The sequence below is a fragment of the Zootoca vivipara genome, chromosome 3, assembly GCF_965207765.1.
Source record: "Zootoca vivipara chromosome 3, rZooViv2.hap1.1, whole genome shotgun sequence".
Lineage (NCBI taxonomy): Eukaryota > Metazoa > Chordata > Lepidosauria > Squamata > Lacertidae > Zootoca > Zootoca vivipara.
The window spans coordinates 2,775,230-2,793,454 of NC_142586.1; the positions used below are offsets into that span (position 1 = coordinate 2,775,230).

Genomic DNA, 18,225 nt, shown 5'->3' on the forward strand with positions numbered 1-18,225 from the left:
ATGAGAGGAAGAGCAAAAAGAGTCCTTTGGGGTTTTGTTTTTCAGGGTTTTTTTGTTGGTGGGGGATATAAATTTTGTATAGTGGCCCCTCTATCCTCTGCTACCTCAAGTTCCCTTGTAGGTCATAAATATTTTGTAAAACTGTCCCATTATCTCCCATATTTCAACTGCTCTCCTGCCCATGTTGGTGTCTTAAAGGGTATTTTCTTTTACAGGTACCCACGGATTAGTAAAGAGTCTTTACTACCAGTAGCAAAAGATGTGTCCTATTCAGGAGAGAATACAGAGGCATGGTATCCTCCAGGCCATGGGGACATCTATGCAAGTTTCCATAATTCTGGATTGTTAGATAATTTTATTGGTGAGGGGAAGGAGTATATTTTTGTGTCCAACATAGATAACCTTGGTGCCACCGTTGATCTCTACATCCTTAACCACCTCATGAATTCACCAAATGGAAAACGGTGTGAATTTGTTATGGAGGTCACCAATAAAACGAGGGCAGATGTTAAGGTAAATACAAATACTTATTTCAGAACTGTGTCTCTGTCATTGTAAATCGCATACCAAGGACTGAAATGATTGGAGAATGTAATAATTGATATAACAAACTGGACCCATAGAAGTGTTACTTCCCCACTAGCCTATGAAATCCTGAATCTGATCCCAAGATCTGTAGTGCACTGTAAAATGAAAACAAGTAGTATTCTAATGGGGGATAGACTGCTAGTTTCTTTTCTATTTATTACCTGCCTATTTTAATTTCTTTTTAGAATTTGTCTCCTTTGGCTGTGTCAAGACATTCAAAACAATTAAAATGCAAGCAAAAACAAGATCCATTATTTATACTTTAAGTTATAGGTTACCTTAAACTATAACTTCATTGAACCATCTTTCTGTCAACAAAGTCACAATAGAAAAACCACTATTAAATGGCTGTTTTAATAAACAAGTACAAAACTCTTGATATGTCCAACTGTGTAATAGGTGGCATGGAACTGGTGAAAACATTCTAGCTGAATGCTCCCAAAATAACTTGTCTAATTTAAGTCAGCTAGAAACCAAAGGCAAGCAGGTCACAATTAGCTTTAGCAAGGTAAATTTGCTAAACAGGCCAAGCCCTATGTCAAAGGATAAATGGACATAAATCTGACATCAGGAATCACAAGACAGAGAAACCTGTAGTCAGTCTCCCAGGACATTCTATACAAGATCTCAAAATAGGTGTCTAAATACAGAAGAATTTCAGAAATAGACTGGAAAGAGAAGTTGCTGAATTGCAACTTATTACCAAACTTAAAACCATGGAGAGATCTGGTCTGAATAGAGACATTGGATTCTTATCTCATTATACATGATAAAGCTATTTTTAGCCATCTCACTCCTTGCTTTTTCCTGTAACTCCAATTGCGGTCGTTAATAGTTGTCAACAGGTTCACCACACCTATCAGCCAATCACCTATTCCCACCACCCTTCTGAGTAATACCCCTCCTCACCCTCTCACTATATATAAGGGTCTGGTGACTTCTGCTTCAGTGTATCTGAAGAAGTATGCATGCACACAAAAGCTCATACCAATGACGGTGCTACTGCAAGGATTTTTTTTATTTTGCTTTTTTATGTTTGCTTGTGCCCACATAAAATTCCATCTCACTTAGATTTGCTCTGTTTTTCCAGGGTGGTACGCTCACACAATATGAGAACAAACTGAGACTAGTAGAAATAGCTCAGGTGCCAAAACCACATGTTGATGAATTCAAGTCTGTTTCAAAGTTCAAAATATTCAACACAAACAACCTATGGATTTCACTCTCTGCAATTAAACGGTTACAGGAGCAGAATGCTATTGATATGGAAATTATTGTCAATCCAAAGGTAAGAATCTGAAAAGTCAGAAACTGATGGGACAAAATTGAAATGAAAGGGTAAAAATGCCAATCTTGAAAACTTGGTGTCAAGTTTAGGAAATATTGGAAGCCTGATCCAACATATATCCTTTTGGATCAAGTAGTGAGAGAAGTATTTCAGAGAGTATTTATACTTCTCTTTATCACTTCTTCAGAAGTTTTGGATATAAAAAGCTTTGGCTATTACAGAAATATATCCAAATTAAATTGGAAAATATAATGTAATTATTCTGTATCGATTTTGGTTTTAAGGATCAAGAACTGGCAATTAATGTAAATAAATAAATTGACTAACTTATATTTTTATTGTGACTTATTTGTATTGTATTATGTGTAAACTTTGTTGTATATTTTGTTGTTCCTTCATCTTGTAAACCACCTTGTGCCTAGCAGTATAGAAAGGCAGTACACAAATTAAAAGGGATTATGATTTTTATTACCAGCCAAGTCCCTAAAGGTCCTCCCTTTCACAGCAGGCTATTTAGGGGATCAAATAAACCTTAACAAGAGGTATTAGGATGAAGTGCTAGGGATCTCTTCCTCTCCTTATTTATACTTTTTGTGGTTTGAAAATGTGGTGCACTCAGACAATGTACATCTTTGAGCTATAGTTTGGATAGAGCAACTATTATTTACATATCTTTAGGAGCCAGGTGAAGACATTCCTCTTCTCCCAGGCCTTTGGCTAATTAAACAGCCTGGCCTTTTAAACTTGGGGTGGGGGGATTGTTTTTGTTTGTTGCTGTGGTATGTGTTTTTGTGTTTTCTATTGTAAACCACCCTGTGATATTTAAAGAAATAACAGAAATTTTAATCATCATCATAATTGTTACCAGTTCAGTTAATGTTCTTGAACAGTTACTTAACTGATAAAGCTTTTTCTTCCAGACATTAGATGGTGGTTTAAATGTTATTCAGCTGGAGACTGCTGTTGGTGCTGCCATTAAAAGTTTTGAGAATTCTCTGGGAATAAATGTACCCCGTAGCAGGTTTCTGCCTGTCAAGACCACGTCTGATCTTCTACTTGTGATGTCCAATCTATATAGCCTTAATGCTGGATCTTTAACAATGAGTGAGAAAAGGGAATTCCCTACTGTGCCTCTGGTCAAACTGGGAAGCTCTTTCACCAAGGTAAGCATAGTTCTTAAATGAGAGGAACAAGAACAATGTTAATTGCAAATGATGGGTAAACAATTTTATCAAGCTCCTTCACATGGGTGACTAGGAGCCAACCTAGTAGCGTTCCTGAATGCTGCCCTAAGAGTAAATTACCGGTAAATGAACTGGGAATTTGGAGTGAGGTGTCTTCATTATGCTAATGACAATCAATTCTACTCTATTTCACTGGAGTCGGGTTAACCAGTAGACTTACTGAGACACAGTAATCTGGAGTTCAATCTAAATAAGACAGATTCCATTGGTAGGTGGGTCAGCAAGATGGTTTCTGGATAGAGCGTCAATCCCCCCAAAGGACTAATTCTGCAGTCCGGGAGTCCTGATAGATCCATCATCATCACTAGAAGTCCAGGTGGCACCTGTGGCCTGCAGTGCCTTTCACCAGCTAAGAATGAAGCACAGTTGAGATGAGAGAGGCCGGGCCAATTATCCATGCTCTGATCACTTCTAAAATGGGTTGCTAGTATTTGTTTTATGGAGAACTGTCTTTGAATATTTCCCAGCGATTCCAATTTATTACAAAACACAGTTGCTAAGTTACTAATTGTGACTAGCTGTATGGAGTATATCTTATCTGTATTTAAATAGGCAGTTTTGCATGTCTGTTTTCAGATACAATTGAAAGTGTTAGGTAAAGGGACCCCTGACCTTTAGGTACAGTCGCAGACAACTCTGGGGTTGCGGCGCTCATCTCGCTTTACTGGCCGAGGGAGCCGGCGTACAGCTTCCGGGTCATGTGACAGCATGACTAAGCCGCTTCTGGCTAACCAGAGCAGCGCACGGAAACGCCGTTTACCTCCCCACTGGAGCGGTACCTATTTATCTACTTGCACTTTGACATGCCTTCGAACTGCTAGGTTGGCAGGAGCAAGGACTGAGCAACGGGAGCTCACCCCGTCACGGGGATTCGAACCACTGACCTTCTGATCGGCACGCCCTAGGCTCTGTGGTTTAACCCACAGTGCCACCTGCATATTTATAAGGTACTAGCTAGCCCGGCCACGCATTGCCGTGGCTGACTCTGGGTCCCCATTTCCCAGTACAGGGGGGGAAGGGGGCCCTCCATGACCCCTCCATGTTCCTCCAGTGGAACCGGAATTCCTTATCCTGCCCCCCCTCCTCTGACTCCCCCTCCTACCTCACCACCACCCCCTACTCTCTATACCTCGGTATGTACCGGTAGGTCTCCCATCACAGTCTGGGTCCCGTGGAGGTGGCGGCGGATGTGGGTGGTGAGAGGGGAGGTCCGGTCTCCCGTGGCGTTGTTGTTGGCCTCCGTCTTTGGTCGGAGGCGGGGGTGAGGAGAGGTGAGGTCCGGCCTGTCTGGCCAGCTCCCGGGTATCTGACGGGCTACCCGTCTAGCGGCAGAGGTGGCGTTGACTGTGGGGTCTGGCAGCCTCCCTTCCCCCCCCCCAGGGGGTAGGCGGGGGCGGAGGTGGTAGGGCCCGGGCTTTCTGTCATGGTAGCCCTGGCCCAACTCTCCTGGCAGCGAAGGTGGCTGTATGGTCCGGGCTGCCTCTCGCAGAGGTGCAGGACACGTCGATTGCGGGGTGTGGCGAGGCCCGAGCTGTGTCGCAGCCTACCTGGCAGCCTCCCCCCCCCCCGGCGGCTAGGCCTCAATGGTGAGGTAGGAGGAGGGGGGAGGAGGGGTCTGGAGTGTGGAGAAAAGGATTTGGTGTCTGTTTGCTAGATGTCCACTGGAGGGCGCTGTATTTTTCCAAAAAATGGGTTTTTTACCTGTCATAGGTGTGAGACTTGTGGACTCGGAGGTTATGCAAACACTCGGGTATGGGAATGGAACACTGTGTCCAAATTTGAACGCGATCGGTCAAGCGGTTTCGGAGAAAGGTCCTAAAACACAAACCTGGTCCCTTTACATTTTGATATATACCGATTACTTATAAAGCACTAAATGGCTTGGTGGATGGCTACTCAAACACCTAGTATCTACCATTGCTTGCTTGAACCATTCTATCTCCACTGGTGAGCCCAGTGCTACCAATAGGTCCTTAATCTCAGATGAAGAGGACCTTCTTGGTGGTGGTGACTTACATTTGTGTGTGGCATATCCTCTTCACGTACATGCTTATCTTCTGCCTACTTGGATGGTTTTCTAGTGCCAGGTGAAGATTCTTATTTGCCTAGGGCTAGGCGCTCTAGCTTGTAGAATATTGGTAGCTCCTTTTAATTGTTTATAGTTTGGCAGTAAAACATTGACCATATTTCCATGTAGTGGTGGACCAAGTTGTGTGGTTTTATTTTATTTTTAAATTATTTTCATTTTTCTATTTAACAATAATAATAATCAATTACATTTATATACCTACCTATTTCGACTTCCTTCCTCCCCTTCCTTGCTTTCTTATAAAAACATTTTCAAAACTGCATCTCCTCAACTCCTTTTTTTTCTCTATATTTCTTCCAAAGTCACCTTTTTAACTGCTTGATTTTAAATTAATCCTGCTAGTGTGTTTAGTTGTTTACAATATTTTTTTTAGATAATCCACATAGCTCCCCCATTCTTCTTGATTTCTTACTCTTCCCGTAAATTTTGCCATTTCTTTTGTCCCCCTGATTTTTATTGGATTTTTTAAAACATAAATGAGAAAATAAACATACTATATAACAAATACACCAACAAACATAAACATAGAAAAAAGAAAGAAAGAATTTTAAAACATCCATTTTTCAAATCATTCTCTTATAGACTTCCCCTTTCCCCCCTTTATGATCTTCAATTTATAACCTTCTTTAGCAATATCCTTTATCATAATTTCCCAATCCTTATCTCAATTTTTCTTACATATATTATACTGCCCCTCTCCCACACGCCCTTCCCAAATATCCCCTGGCCACCAAGGAATCCTCAGGTGTAGCAGGACGGAGGAGGCAATCCTTTTTCTCATTGAAGCCCCCACCCCCACCCCTCATGCCAGCACCTCCCCCTGCCACCAGAAGGTCCGAGACAAGGGGTGAAGAGTAGGGGCACAGGGGAACTCCATTATTCCCTAATATCATAATTAATCTATTCTAATTCATTACCTATTTTTCCTTTTCATTTACACAATCTTAAAATATTTTCTTCCTTTAGCCTATACATCTCTTCCAAATTTCTTTCATATTCACTAAATTTTAATATATATAATTGAGTTCTCTTCAAATTATTTCCAATTTTTTCCATCCTCTTCACAACTACAGGTTACTCTCTCCCAATTAACACACTATTATTCACAAATTTCACCCCATTCCCATTCTCCGGTGTCTCCCCTCCCCCTCATTCCTGTTCTCCCCCCCCCCCCCCGCTGCCCCTGCCAATCCTCTATTCTTTCTAACCCACTCCTGACAGCTCCCCTTGCCCAATCTTCTTTTCTTCTCAACTGGAAATACGATCCTCTTTATTCATTGAAAGCACTGTCTTTCAATTGCAGTTTTTGCTGATTTTCTTCTGAAACCATTTTTTCTTCAAAGTTCACTTTGAAGTTTTTAAAACAGCCATCAACTTTTTATCCTCTACGACCTCCCTTCCATTGTCCATTTCTTGCTGTTTTTCTTCTGTATCCATTTTTTCTTCAAAGTTCACTTTGAGGCCTTTAAGACAGTCACAAAAAAATTTAAATTCAGAAATACATGCTTTCAATTCCTGCTTGTTTTCTTGCATCAGTTTTATTATGTCCGCATATTGACCATCTGTTGTTGTGGCTGCCATCCTGGCTTGAAGGTCACCACAGAGAGAAAACAGGATGTGGGGGGTGCATTCAGTGTCTCTGAATAGAAAAGCAAAAGTGGAATGTCTCCTTCCTTTAGGCTGTCACCATTTTCTTATGCAGCTATGACAACGGATGTCACTTTTCAATCCAAATCCTCATATTTCACAGGGATATAAATCAATATAAATTTCCTCCCCCCTTCCCCTGCTTCTGGGGAGAGGATTTCAGTCCTGCCTTTGGAAGTTTAGCTTCTTGCACTATTTTCTGGCGTAAGGTATATGTCCTTGCTTTCTATGATGATCAGTGGGAAGGGACCGGCTTCCGTTTTAAAAATCCCATTCCCGTGGCCAAATTCTCTTCAAATTAAATCTAATAACTCAGTACTCATGGTACAGTCCTTTTAGCAATTTTCTTTCTCCGTGCTGTCAAAGGAAACGTTCTGCGTCCGAATGCGCTGCCGCTCTGACCCCCTTGCTCTAGGGGGCTCAAAACAGAGCCTTACCGGGGAGGGGGGGAGCAGCTTTTCACAGAATCATAGAATGATAGAGTTGGAAGAGACCATAAGGGCCATCCAGTCCAACCCCCTGCCGAGCAGGAAACACGTATCAAAGCATTCTTGACATATGCCTGTCAAGCCTCTGCTTAAAGACCTCCAAAGAAGGAGACTCCACCACACTCCTTGGTAGTAAATTCCACTGTCGACCAGCTCTTACTGTCAGGAAGTTCTTCCTAATGTTTAGGTGGAATCTTCTTTCTTGTAGTTTGAATCCATTGCTCCGTGTCCGCTTCTCTGGAGCAGCAGAAAACAGCCCTTCTCCCTCCTCTATATGACATCCTTTTATATATTTGAACATGGCTATCATATCACCCCTTAACCTTCTCTTCTCCAGGCTAAACATACTAAGCTCCCTAAGCCATTCCTCATAATGCATCGTTTCCATGCCTTTGACCATTTTGGTTGCCCTCTTCTGGACACGTTCCAGCTTGTCAGTATCCTTCTTGAACTATGGTGCCCAGAACTGGACACAGTACTCCAGGTGAGGTCTGACCAGAGCAGAATACAGTGGTACTATTACTTCCCTTGATCTAGATCAGGCATCCCCAAACTTTGGCCCTCCAGATGTTTTGAACTACAATTCCCATCTTCCCCGATCACTGGTCCTCTTAGCTAGGGATCATGGGAGTTGTAGGCTAAAACATCTGGAGGGCTGCAGTTTGGGGGTGCCTGATCTAGATGCTATACTCCTATTGATGCAGCCCAGAATTGCATTGGCTTCTTTAGCTGCTGCATCACACTGTTGACTCATGTCAAGTTTGTGGTCTACCAAGACTCCTAGATCCTTTTCACATGTACTGCTCTCAAGCCAGGTGTCTCCCTATCCTGGGTTTGTGCCTTTCATATTTTATTTTTTTGCCCAAGTGTAGTACTTTACATTTCTCTCTGTTAAAATTCATCTTGTTTGCTTTGGCCCAGTTGTCTAATCTGTTAAGGTCATTTTGAAGTGTGATCCTGTCCTCTGGGGTATTAGCCACCCCTCCCAATTTGGTGTCATCTGCAAACTTGCTCAGGATGCCCTCAAGCCCATCATCCAAGTCATTGATAAAGATGTTGAATAAGACTGGGCCCAAGACAGAACCCTGTGGCACCCCACTAGTCACTACTCTCCAGGATGAGGAGGAGCCATTGATGAGCACCCTTTGGGTTCGGTCAGTCAGCCAGTTACAAATCCACTGAATGGTAGCATTGTGTAGCTCGCATTTTACCAGCTTCTTTACAAGAATATCATGGGGCACCTTGTCAAAGGCCTTGCTGAAATCAAGATAGGCTACATCCACAGCGTTCCCTTCATCTACCAGGCTTGTAATTCTGTCAAAAAATGAGATCATTAGTCTGATCTATTGCGCCCAGCCGGACAAGTATGCCCCCAGAAAGCTCGATCTGTGCTGGAGCGGTTCCCCCCACCTTTGATGCGCCAAGGTCCACGGAGCTCACAGACCTCCGACCGCTATAGCCGGCGCTCAACGCGGAAGTCAATTTTGCCATTTCTGCATTAACTTTGCTTGCTTCCTTTGTTGGGACAGTGTCCTCTTTCCCTCTGTGCAAAGAGCATCCTAGCAGCTGTGGTTGCATACATAAGCAATTTTGTCGGGTCTTTCAGTATATCCTGCCCTAGTATCCCTAAAAGAATGGCTTCTGGTTTTTTAATAGAAGTTGCCTTCAACATTTTATTCAATTCATTATAAATTATTTCCCAGAACTCTTTTACTATCTTACAAGATCACCATCTATGATAGACTGTGCCCTTTTCCTATTTACATTTCCAGCATGTGTCTGATTTTGACTTTTACATTCTCGCTAATTTACTGAGTGTTAAATACCATCTGCACATCATTTTCATATAATTTTCTTTCAATGTATAACATGCTGTAAATTTCAAATCCACAACCTTTCCCACGCTTCCATTTCTGTATTATAACCAAAGTCCCTTGCCCAGTGTATCACTGGTTTCACCTGTTCATCTTTTGTTTCCCATTCCAAAAGAAGCTTATACATCTTAGATCATAGGAAACAAAGAAAATGTGTTAAGTCTCTTTCCAATTAAGAGGTTTGATTTAAAAAGCCATTCTTTTTATCTAAGCTGTGTGGTTTGTTTTAGCCAGACCTTGTTTTAGCTAGATGGCATGCCGTAGAGTGGCTCTGTGTTATCTGATGTCTGGCAGAGTAGCTCAAACTGGGAATACTAGGCTCAGTTTACTTCAGCAGAACTAGATATACTTAAAAGGAAAGTGGCACAGTTTAATTGGTTTGTGAATTTGTTTGAAAATCTTGAAACTGGGAAATCTCGACCCTTACTAGAAACCCCTTGAGCAACAGATGATATTATTGACTTCCTTCACATCAGCATTTGACCAGAAAACCTACTATGGTAGGTATTCAAGGGCAAATTGAAGCAGGTTGAAAATAGTTTTCACATTATTTTTAAACTGCTTTTGTCCTCAAAACTCTTATAAATGACTTCTCTAATATCCTTCTATGATAATGGCATATTTGATAGTGGATGCTCACACAATCTCATTTGTTCAGTTCAGTTTTCCATTGTTAACCCAGATCCAAGTCAGGTGTGTTGATTCATCAAACTGGCATGAGTGAGCTCCCACTTGCTCTATCCTGGGTGTGAACATTGCAACCCCAGCTTCTTTAAGTAATCACCTCTTAAAGCTATGAGTAGCCTACCTTTATTTCCAGAAGGATAACAGTGATGCCTACCAGAAACCTTTAAACTTAGTTGAATTTAGAAAGGGACTGCTGCCCCATGACTGCAGTTCACTGTCCACTAATCACTTGCATTTTGCATGAAACTATAGTAAAAATAAATATTGTCTTTAGTTAAAGGGGTCAAGAAAAAAAGAAAGTTATAAAATTCAATGAAACAACTAAATAAGCACAGTTCTAGGTAGGCCATGTAGTTGTTTATATTTCAAATAATTCCCAGACAAAACGTTGATGAGACAAATATGGGGACCTGGGGCATCATTCTCTTATGTCTGCTTTTTGAAAAGGTTCAAGATTACCTGAAGAGGTTTGAAAGTATACCAGATATGCTAGAACTGGATCACCTGACTGTTTCAGGCGATGTTACATTTGGCAAAAATGTTGCATTAAAGGTAGGTCATACAATTTTCTGTATACAAATTGCCTTTGTATTTTGATAACATGCAGAAATTGTTGATCTGCAACCTCCCTTAAGATTAAATATACAAATATTCATATCTTCATTGGATGTAGAACATGTAATATGTGAAGGAAAGTATATCATTGCCTTCGAGAAATGTATTGAGTGTGTGTACCCAAAATAAAAATCACACTACATCTGAAAATATAGTGATAAATCTCTGTAAGAGAAATGACATGTGGCATCTCTAATGGCGAAACTCAACCAGGGACCATTCATTTAATTAGAAATAGTGTGGATGGCTTTTTAAGTGTTGTAAAAGCGGCCTGATCTGGACTGGGACTCTGGCATGGGGGGCTTTGACCAAATGCCCCTGCTGTGGTCTCATTTCAGATTGTGTGTCTCATGCCTGCTATTGACACTGGAAGAAAAGCTCCCATTGGTGGTAATAGAAGCTTTTCTTCCCACGTAGATGGAGTGCCTTCTGCTATCTGGACTGGAACCACAGCTAGAGGCAAAAGTGTCCCATGCCAGGAACCGAATATTTAGTTTTTTGAACGTTTTTGATTGCTAATTGCAAGGTGTCACATATACTGCCTTGAAACATGGAGATTTCATTAGGTTGCCATTGCTTAATAGTCTTGATACCTTCGGATAACTTCTCAGTTTGACCTTAGGTGGACTGACCTGAGTTAACACTGTGAGCTTTTAATCAGTTTTGATTTTGAACGTTAATTGTGCATTATTTGAAGCCTCTCCTTGTCAGTCCTGAACTTGCTTCCAACTTCTAAGTTCTAGCGTATTTTATATCTCTGTTTTTGTTTTTCTGTTTGTGATCTGTAGTCATTCATAATTTTTATCTCCCAAAGTCTTCTTCAAATAAAAAGGCACAAGTACTTTAAACATTCCTCCAAACCTTTCATTTTGGTTACAGTACTTATATCCACATAGTGGGAAGTAAAGTCCCATTGAATAATGAGACTTCTCAGTAAAAGGGATAGGTTTCAACTGGAAGTTCCCTTTCTGTACCTTTTTGAGGTGTGCCCAGAGCTGTATACAGGATTCTAAGTACTGGTAGATCTCAGATTAATATGGTGGAATTTATCCTTATCTGGGTATAGAAATACTGTATTTTCCTGCGTATAAGACTACTTTTTAACCCAGGAAAATCTTCTCAAAAGTTGGGGGTTGTCTTATACGCCAGGTGGTATTTCCTATACGGCGAGTATATCCCAAACTCTATATTTTAACTGGAAACGTTGGGGGTCGTCTTATACGCCCAGTTGTCTTATACGCCGGAAAATATGGTACCTTCAGTACCGCTTTGCTGGTCTTCAAAAGAAATGGGGCCTGAAATTATTTGTACCCACAGTTATTAAATATGACTAAGATGCATAACGTATGTAAACTAAGTTTTACAAATTTCTGTGGCTAAATATTTAGGATGTATCTATTTTATACCAGCCATACAAGTTTGACATGAATCACTGTATGAAATGTATTAGAATTAATTCAAAACAGTTACCCAAAGCTGAGTTAAGAAAATCTAATTAAAGAGTTCAAGTCCGAGCAGAACACTCTTCCTTAATAAAAAAAGTATCTGAATGTTTTTCCCCCTTTTCTTTTTTTATGTAGGGAACCGTCATTATTATTGCAAACCATGGTGACAGGATAGATATCCCACCAGGAGCTGTATTGGAGAACAAAATAGTCTCTGGAAATCTTCGGATCCTTGATCACTGATCCAATAAGTGAACTAATAGAAATGTTGGTCATATTTCCTAGTTTCACAAGTGGAAGAACCCATAGGCATTAGATTTGTACACAGAAGGTCTCTATACTTAGCTATCCACTCACTGTACCAACAGTATTATTTCTAAGTAATTTTTCTGTACTTTCTTAACTGAAAGAATATTTAAGATGCAGATCTTTAAATGAATCTATAATTCAGCTAATATACGGTAATCTAAAGTGCAATATTGTTTGTCTTAAGAAAAGGCAGGCATCTCTTGTGAAAGATGTTTTAACATGCTGGTGTTCAATGAGTTTTGAATGGCTCGTAACTGAAAAAGCTGTGAAATATGCTGTTAACTATTAAGTACAATTACCTTATAAAGCATAAATGGCACCCATAATAAAACACATAGATGATTTATTAATATGGCACATAAGCTGTTTAAAATGTCTAGTACTTAACTGTTAACATTTGTTTTCCTTCCTACAGTTAATACCTTCAAGCTATAGTACCATCACAGCAACAGTAACATTGCTCAGTTACCTCACACTTATCCTTCCCTAAAGCTGGAGTTATTGCTCTCTTGTGCTTACCCAAAGAAGAGACACCTTAGAATGTTACTCCTTTACTATCACCCCTCATCTTCTAGCTTCTCTTACTTTTTAGCTATTACTTCTTAAGAAATCCTAAATGTACTACTAAATACAGGAAAATATCACCACTTCAGTGTACTTTATGTTCTTAGAATTAAATCATGTCTTGCTTGTTACAAATGTGGAAACAAATTCCACATCTGTAAGGTACCGAAATAAATAACATCAAGCCCCCTGTCTGAATTATCTTTTTTGTTGTTAACGTGGCGTTGTGCTTATCCTATTCTTAAAGAAGTTGCTCTCTTAAACAGCTCATTTTTCCAACTTTATTTGATTGACAATGACTTCTGCTAATGTTAACAGATAGGCATGCCTGTCTGAAGAAACCACAGGCACACAAACATGGTAGACTATCATTGTACATAATCATCACAAGAGTAGGCACTCACTGGGTTTAGGTAAAAATGCTGTGAGGTGAAATACACAGGCACTTCATTACTTAATAGAGGCAGGTACCAGCCTGAAAGGTAGCATTAGAAAAAGTATTCATAAATTAGTCATGCCTCATCTCCTGCTGCTCTTAAGTGTAGTTCTGACTACACACTTAACATTTTAAATAGAGTGGGCAGGTGGGAAAGGAAGTAAATAAACTACATGGAAGTTGGCAAATTAGAAGTCCATGGAAGGGGTTCTTAAAAGAAGTGTTCAAAAAATTAACACCCCCTCCCATAGTTTGACAAGCTTACTGGCTATTAACATGCCCTTATACCCATAAGAAGTTGCAGGGCTTTACTTTCAAGAGCTGGGAAACATTTAAAATGTCATCTTCTGGTGGCAGTATGAAGATCATTTATAGAAATACTTTGGAACAGGATGCACCCTAACAAATCCAAATCTATGCAGATAAGACTTTATAGAAACATCTGTAAAAAAATAATTTAACAGTAAAGTTTCATACTGAAAACATTTTCTATAATTCAACAGCAAGAATTTTCAAACTACCATCATTAAATAAAGGTGAGACACCATGTGGATTTCATTGCACTAGAAGAAATGCAAAGCATCTTTTTAATATAGATTTACAGAGCACTCTCTAGAAAACTACAGCTGTGTTACAGCTATATATTCTTTTGGATTTGGTCCAAAGAAACCTGAGCCTTGTTCCAGAAAGAATGAAGAAATTGCACAGAGAACTGATCACTTTTCTTGCAAAAGAACTATCAAAGTCATTCCCATAGTTGGTTTTCACCACATCACAAGAGAGCTTCCTCTATGTTCCAATAATTCATCTTCTACAAAGAAGAAACCATCCCATGCCAAGAGGCAATTCTGCTCTGCTGGACTATCACCTCTTCTGTTCCCAGATTTCAGCCATGTTCAAGTCTAGGGTTTGAAGCCCTTTCAAAGCTTGGAGATTTCCAGTGTAAAAAGCTACATCTGCTGTAACCAATCTGAAACAGATATAAACACATTGAGGAGACAAAAGGGCTGGATATAATGACAGCTAAAGGCAAGAATTTTAGATCTTGTTTCAAGCTAAGTGTTGTGCACTTGGTCTTGTGCTAAGCCTGATGTATTTTGCTTTGTACTGTATTTGTGTTGCATTTAAACACGAATACGTGGTGGCCCAAAAGTAGGTATACTGATTTAGAATCCATTTTCTTTGTTTTTGACTCAAGTTTGCTGTCATCATTCACAATAATACTTTTATCTGACTCCACTTTATTTCTAACTGCCAGCCTGAAATTTAACTGTGACTTTGTTGTGTGTCATCTATGTGTACCCAAATAATCTGTTGTGATGAATTTCTTTGATTCAACTGTATACGTACTTTTGGGCCACACTGTATAGTTAATACAATTAGAAAATATAATCATCTACTATTATATTAGTGTAAGGTAGTAGTAAAACTTTTTTTAATTCTTGAAGAGCTGTGATGTTAAAAATCTCAAAATACTATGTTTTGTGTTTAATAATATAACTTTGTGTTTAATAATATAACTTCTATAAGATAACTACATCAAATATGCATCCATTAAATTCCATATTCTCTTCCTAGAATTCTCTTTCTCAAAATGTTTATTGTATTCTGGAACTCAACACTTGTGTTCTTTCCCATAGTGTTAGGTCCTTTTCTGTGCACAGCCATCCAGCAGATGGTCAGCATTAGATTTAAAGGAGATATACTCTATTTAGCAGCCTTACCCTCAAACTCCTATATAAAAAACCTTGTGTAACATACCCATTTTGAGGTCCTCCGTCATTGACTACATTTAAGTGGGCCAATTGCCTCTTCAAGTGAAGTTTGTAGCTTGCATTAATTCTTAAAAACAACATCTAGAGAACAATAGAAGATGTTCCTTTTTAGAATATATAGTAAGAAGGTGAAAGGTATTGTTCTCTAAGGAGTGACTATGAAGAATACAGAAGAAGAAGAAGAAGAAGAAGAAGAAGAAGAAGAAGAAGAAGAAGAAGAAGAAGAAGAAGAAGAAGAAGAAGAAGAAGAAGAAGAAGAGGAGGAGGAGGAGGAAGAGGAGGGAGGATTTGATATCCCGCTTTATCACTACCCGAAGGAGTCTCAAAGTGGCTAACATTCTCCTTTCCCTTCCTCCCCCACAACAAACACTCTGTGAGGTGGGTGGGGCTGAGAGACTTCAAAGAAGTGTGACTAGCCCAAGGTCACCCAGCAGCTGCATGTGGAGGAGCAGAGATGCGAACCCGGTTCCCCAGATTAGGAGTCTACCGCTCTTAACCACTACACCACACTGGCTCTCTTAGACTCAACTTACGCCAAGGTTATGTTCTGGGGCTAGCGCATAAAGCCAAAATTGTGTATAGTCAAAACACATTGGGTTCAATGGTGGGTAGGATTGCCAAACTCTTCTTTTCCCATATGTCTGTCCCCTTTCTGCCCCCTTATTTTTATTTTATTGCCAAGCATATAAAGTTAAATGCACTTGAGTTGTGAGTTGTGCTCAGTTTTATGTACATACCCAACTTCGCATTTATGAGCCATTGTGCACTTCTGCCAGCACAGAAAATAATGAGTACTTCATAAGTAATGGTTCCATTGTTTTTGTTTTTTTTAAAACAACCCCCTGGTTCTCCATACTTTCCCCTGGAACCATGATTAATATGGCATATTTTTTCATGATGTCATCTCACATAACTCTGCATGAATGGACTGCACCGAAGGTTAGTAATATATAGTGGTGATGTGAAGCTACATATAGATGCTACAGTCCCACTTGGGGTGTGGCTATGGAGATACGGTTGTCAGTAGCTTTCACATAGGGGCCATAATATTTAAACTAGTACCAAGAAATGGTTTACTTATTTTCTGATTGATGGGACTCTCTTTGCCCAAGCATACACAAACATACAAGTAAATTTAATGAGACAATGAATTAATAGCTGCAATTAAATAGTATATGTTACGTGTTTTAATTAAAAAGAGCCCATTATTTCTCCCATCCTGGTGGGTTTGGCTCCCTCTAGCATTCGAGGACAGGAACATACTTGCCTCTCAGGAACTTCTAACTAGCCCATTTTCAGAAGCAACCTCAGTCACTATTCCCACAGATGGCAACAGACTACTCTGGGTCGCTGGCAAGCCAATGCCACTGGGCACTGCTTGCAACTGGAACTCCCTTCTTTGTGTGGATCCTATAAATTTATGATGGGTATTGGTAAGAGGACATATTAATTATATTTAATCCTCTACAGACCCATGTGTGTGGGTTAACAAACAATAGGGAAATGGCTGGTGCCTGTTTTTAAAAACACGGGACTAGCACATAAAGAGCCCCAGTAAGGTAGAGGTAAAGGTATCCCTGACCATAAGGTGCAGTCGTGACCGACTCTGGGGTTGCAGCGCTCATCTTGCGTTATTGGCCAAGGGAGCTGGCGTACAGCTTCCAGGTCATGTGGCCAGCATGACAAAGCCGCTTCTGGTGAACCAGAGCAGCACACAGAAACGCAGTTTACCTTCCTACCTATTTACATGCACTTTGACATGCTTTCGAACTGCTAGATTGGCAGGAGCTGAGACCAAGCAACAGGAGCTCACCCCGTCATGGGGATTCGAACCACCGACCTGATTGGCAAGCCCTAGGCTCAGTGGTTTAACCCACAGCGCCACCCGAGTCCCCCAAAAAGAGCTCCCGTAGCAGAGTTTAAATCTGGCATCAAGCAGAATAAAAAAGCATAGGATTGGACTATTAAACCTTTTAATTCCATTCCCGCTGCTTGAGTCAACTGGTCCCCTTCTACCCCACCCCTATACAATGAAATAGACCACACTGTGAAGTAAGTTTTAAAATGCTTTACTTAATCAAGTCACAGTCATGTAGCAACATTAAGAAATGAAGATAACTGTTTTGGGGGTGATAAATACAGCAAAGGCAGCCTCAGACACATGAGGCAGAGAGCTATGTTGAGGTATGTCTGCCTCCATTGTGTACAGCATGAGAAAGAGGGGGAGAAGAACAGGAAACCACCCTTACTTCCTCCCTCCCATCAATGAACCTACTCTATACTCACTAGCACTGTTAGGTTTGACTGCAGATCTCCCACAATTTCTTGCTTCTCTAACCTGGCAAAAAAACAACAATGAGGTCGCTTCTGGGAACGGGTTAGTTACAAGTTCCTGAGTACATTCCTGCCTTTGAATGCTAGGGGGAACTGAACCTACCTGGTTCAGCATGACAACACAGAGAAATACCTAGTGGACAATTTCCCCAAGGCTATTAAAAGACCCCATAATTGAAGGCTTTACTTGGAGCCATATTTCAAATGAGGTAAAGCTATTCCAATACTGATCTCTACTTTTTGAATATTTACTATTTCTGTGTTACATAAAATAAGGAATAATTTACCTATGCATAGCGTTTTAAGCCAAAATCTTAAATAACATGAGATGTGATGAGTATGAAGATGCAGGTGCCTCTTCAACTATTGGGAACATACGAGTGACACTCCTACAGCAGAAATAAACACACCACTCAAAACGGCTCACCTGTGTTTGCTCCTCAGGAAGGAGGTCGTATATTGCTTCATGCATCTTTGCCATCTGTTTACAAATATTCCTGAAGCAGGTGGAAGGAACAGGTGCTTTCACTTCATACTGTTAACAAAGACAGGGAACGTGTCACGAAAGTTGTTTTCTGGCTGCTACTTTAACAAACACCTGGAAATTCATGGGTTGACAGTTCATTTCTGGGCCCAATTTAAGGTGCTTGTGTTAGCATTTTAAGCCCAAATGATTCAGGCCCCAAATATCTGAATGACCACCCCCTTCCCTACAGACCCTCTCAGATGTTCAGATGAGCAAGGGATGCCTGCTTGGTAGTTCTGCTGTCCACAGAAACTTGGGGTGGTGGCCCAGGAGAAGGTATTCTCTGTGGTAGGCCCTAGTTTTGTAGAACTCTCCT

At 40.4% G+C, this 18,225-nt stretch overlaps 2 protein-coding genes across 13 annotated transcripts in view; one reads left to right on the plus strand and one right to left on the minus strand.

Annotated features, from left to right (window-relative positions):
• UGP2 (UDP-glucose pyrophosphorylase 2) overlaps positions 1-13,030 on the plus strand; it is a 36,593-nt gene extending 23,563 nt beyond the window's left edge. For all 6 annotated transcript variants that reach the window (XM_035110469.3, XM_035110468.3, XM_035110467.3 and 3 more), the window contains exons 6-10: positions 216-513; positions 1,679-1,876; positions 2,797-3,039; positions 10,353-10,457; positions 12,101-13,030. In XM_035110469.3, the coding sequence (XP_034966360.1) occupies positions 216-513; positions 1,679-1,876; positions 2,797-3,039; positions 10,353-10,457; positions 12,101-12,208 (952 nt within the window). In that variant the 3' untranslated portion in view covers positions 12,209-13,030. The remainder of the gene's footprint in view (positions 1-215; positions 514-1,678; positions 1,877-2,796; positions 3,040-10,352; positions 10,458-12,100) is intronic.
• Positions 13,031-13,105: 75 nt separating this feature from the next.
• The window catches only part of VPS54 (VPS54 subunit of GARP complex), a 49,377-nt gene continuing 44,257 nt past the window's right edge, over positions 13,106-18,225 (minus strand). For 6 of the 7 annotated variants that reach the window (XM_060272326.2, XM_060272329.2, XM_088667081.1 and 3 more), the window contains 3 exons: positions 17,811-17,918; positions 15,036-15,130; positions 13,106-14,244 (listed from right to left, as the gene is read on the minus strand). In XM_060272326.2, coding sequence (XP_060128309.1) covers positions 14,139-14,244; positions 15,036-15,130; positions 17,811-17,918 — 309 coding nt within the window. In that variant the 3' untranslated portion in view covers positions 13,106-14,138. Of the gene's footprint in view, positions 14,245-15,035; positions 15,131-17,102; positions 17,388-17,810; positions 17,919-18,225 lie in introns of those variants that run through there. The other variant, XM_060272332.2, reaches the window with a different exon arrangement.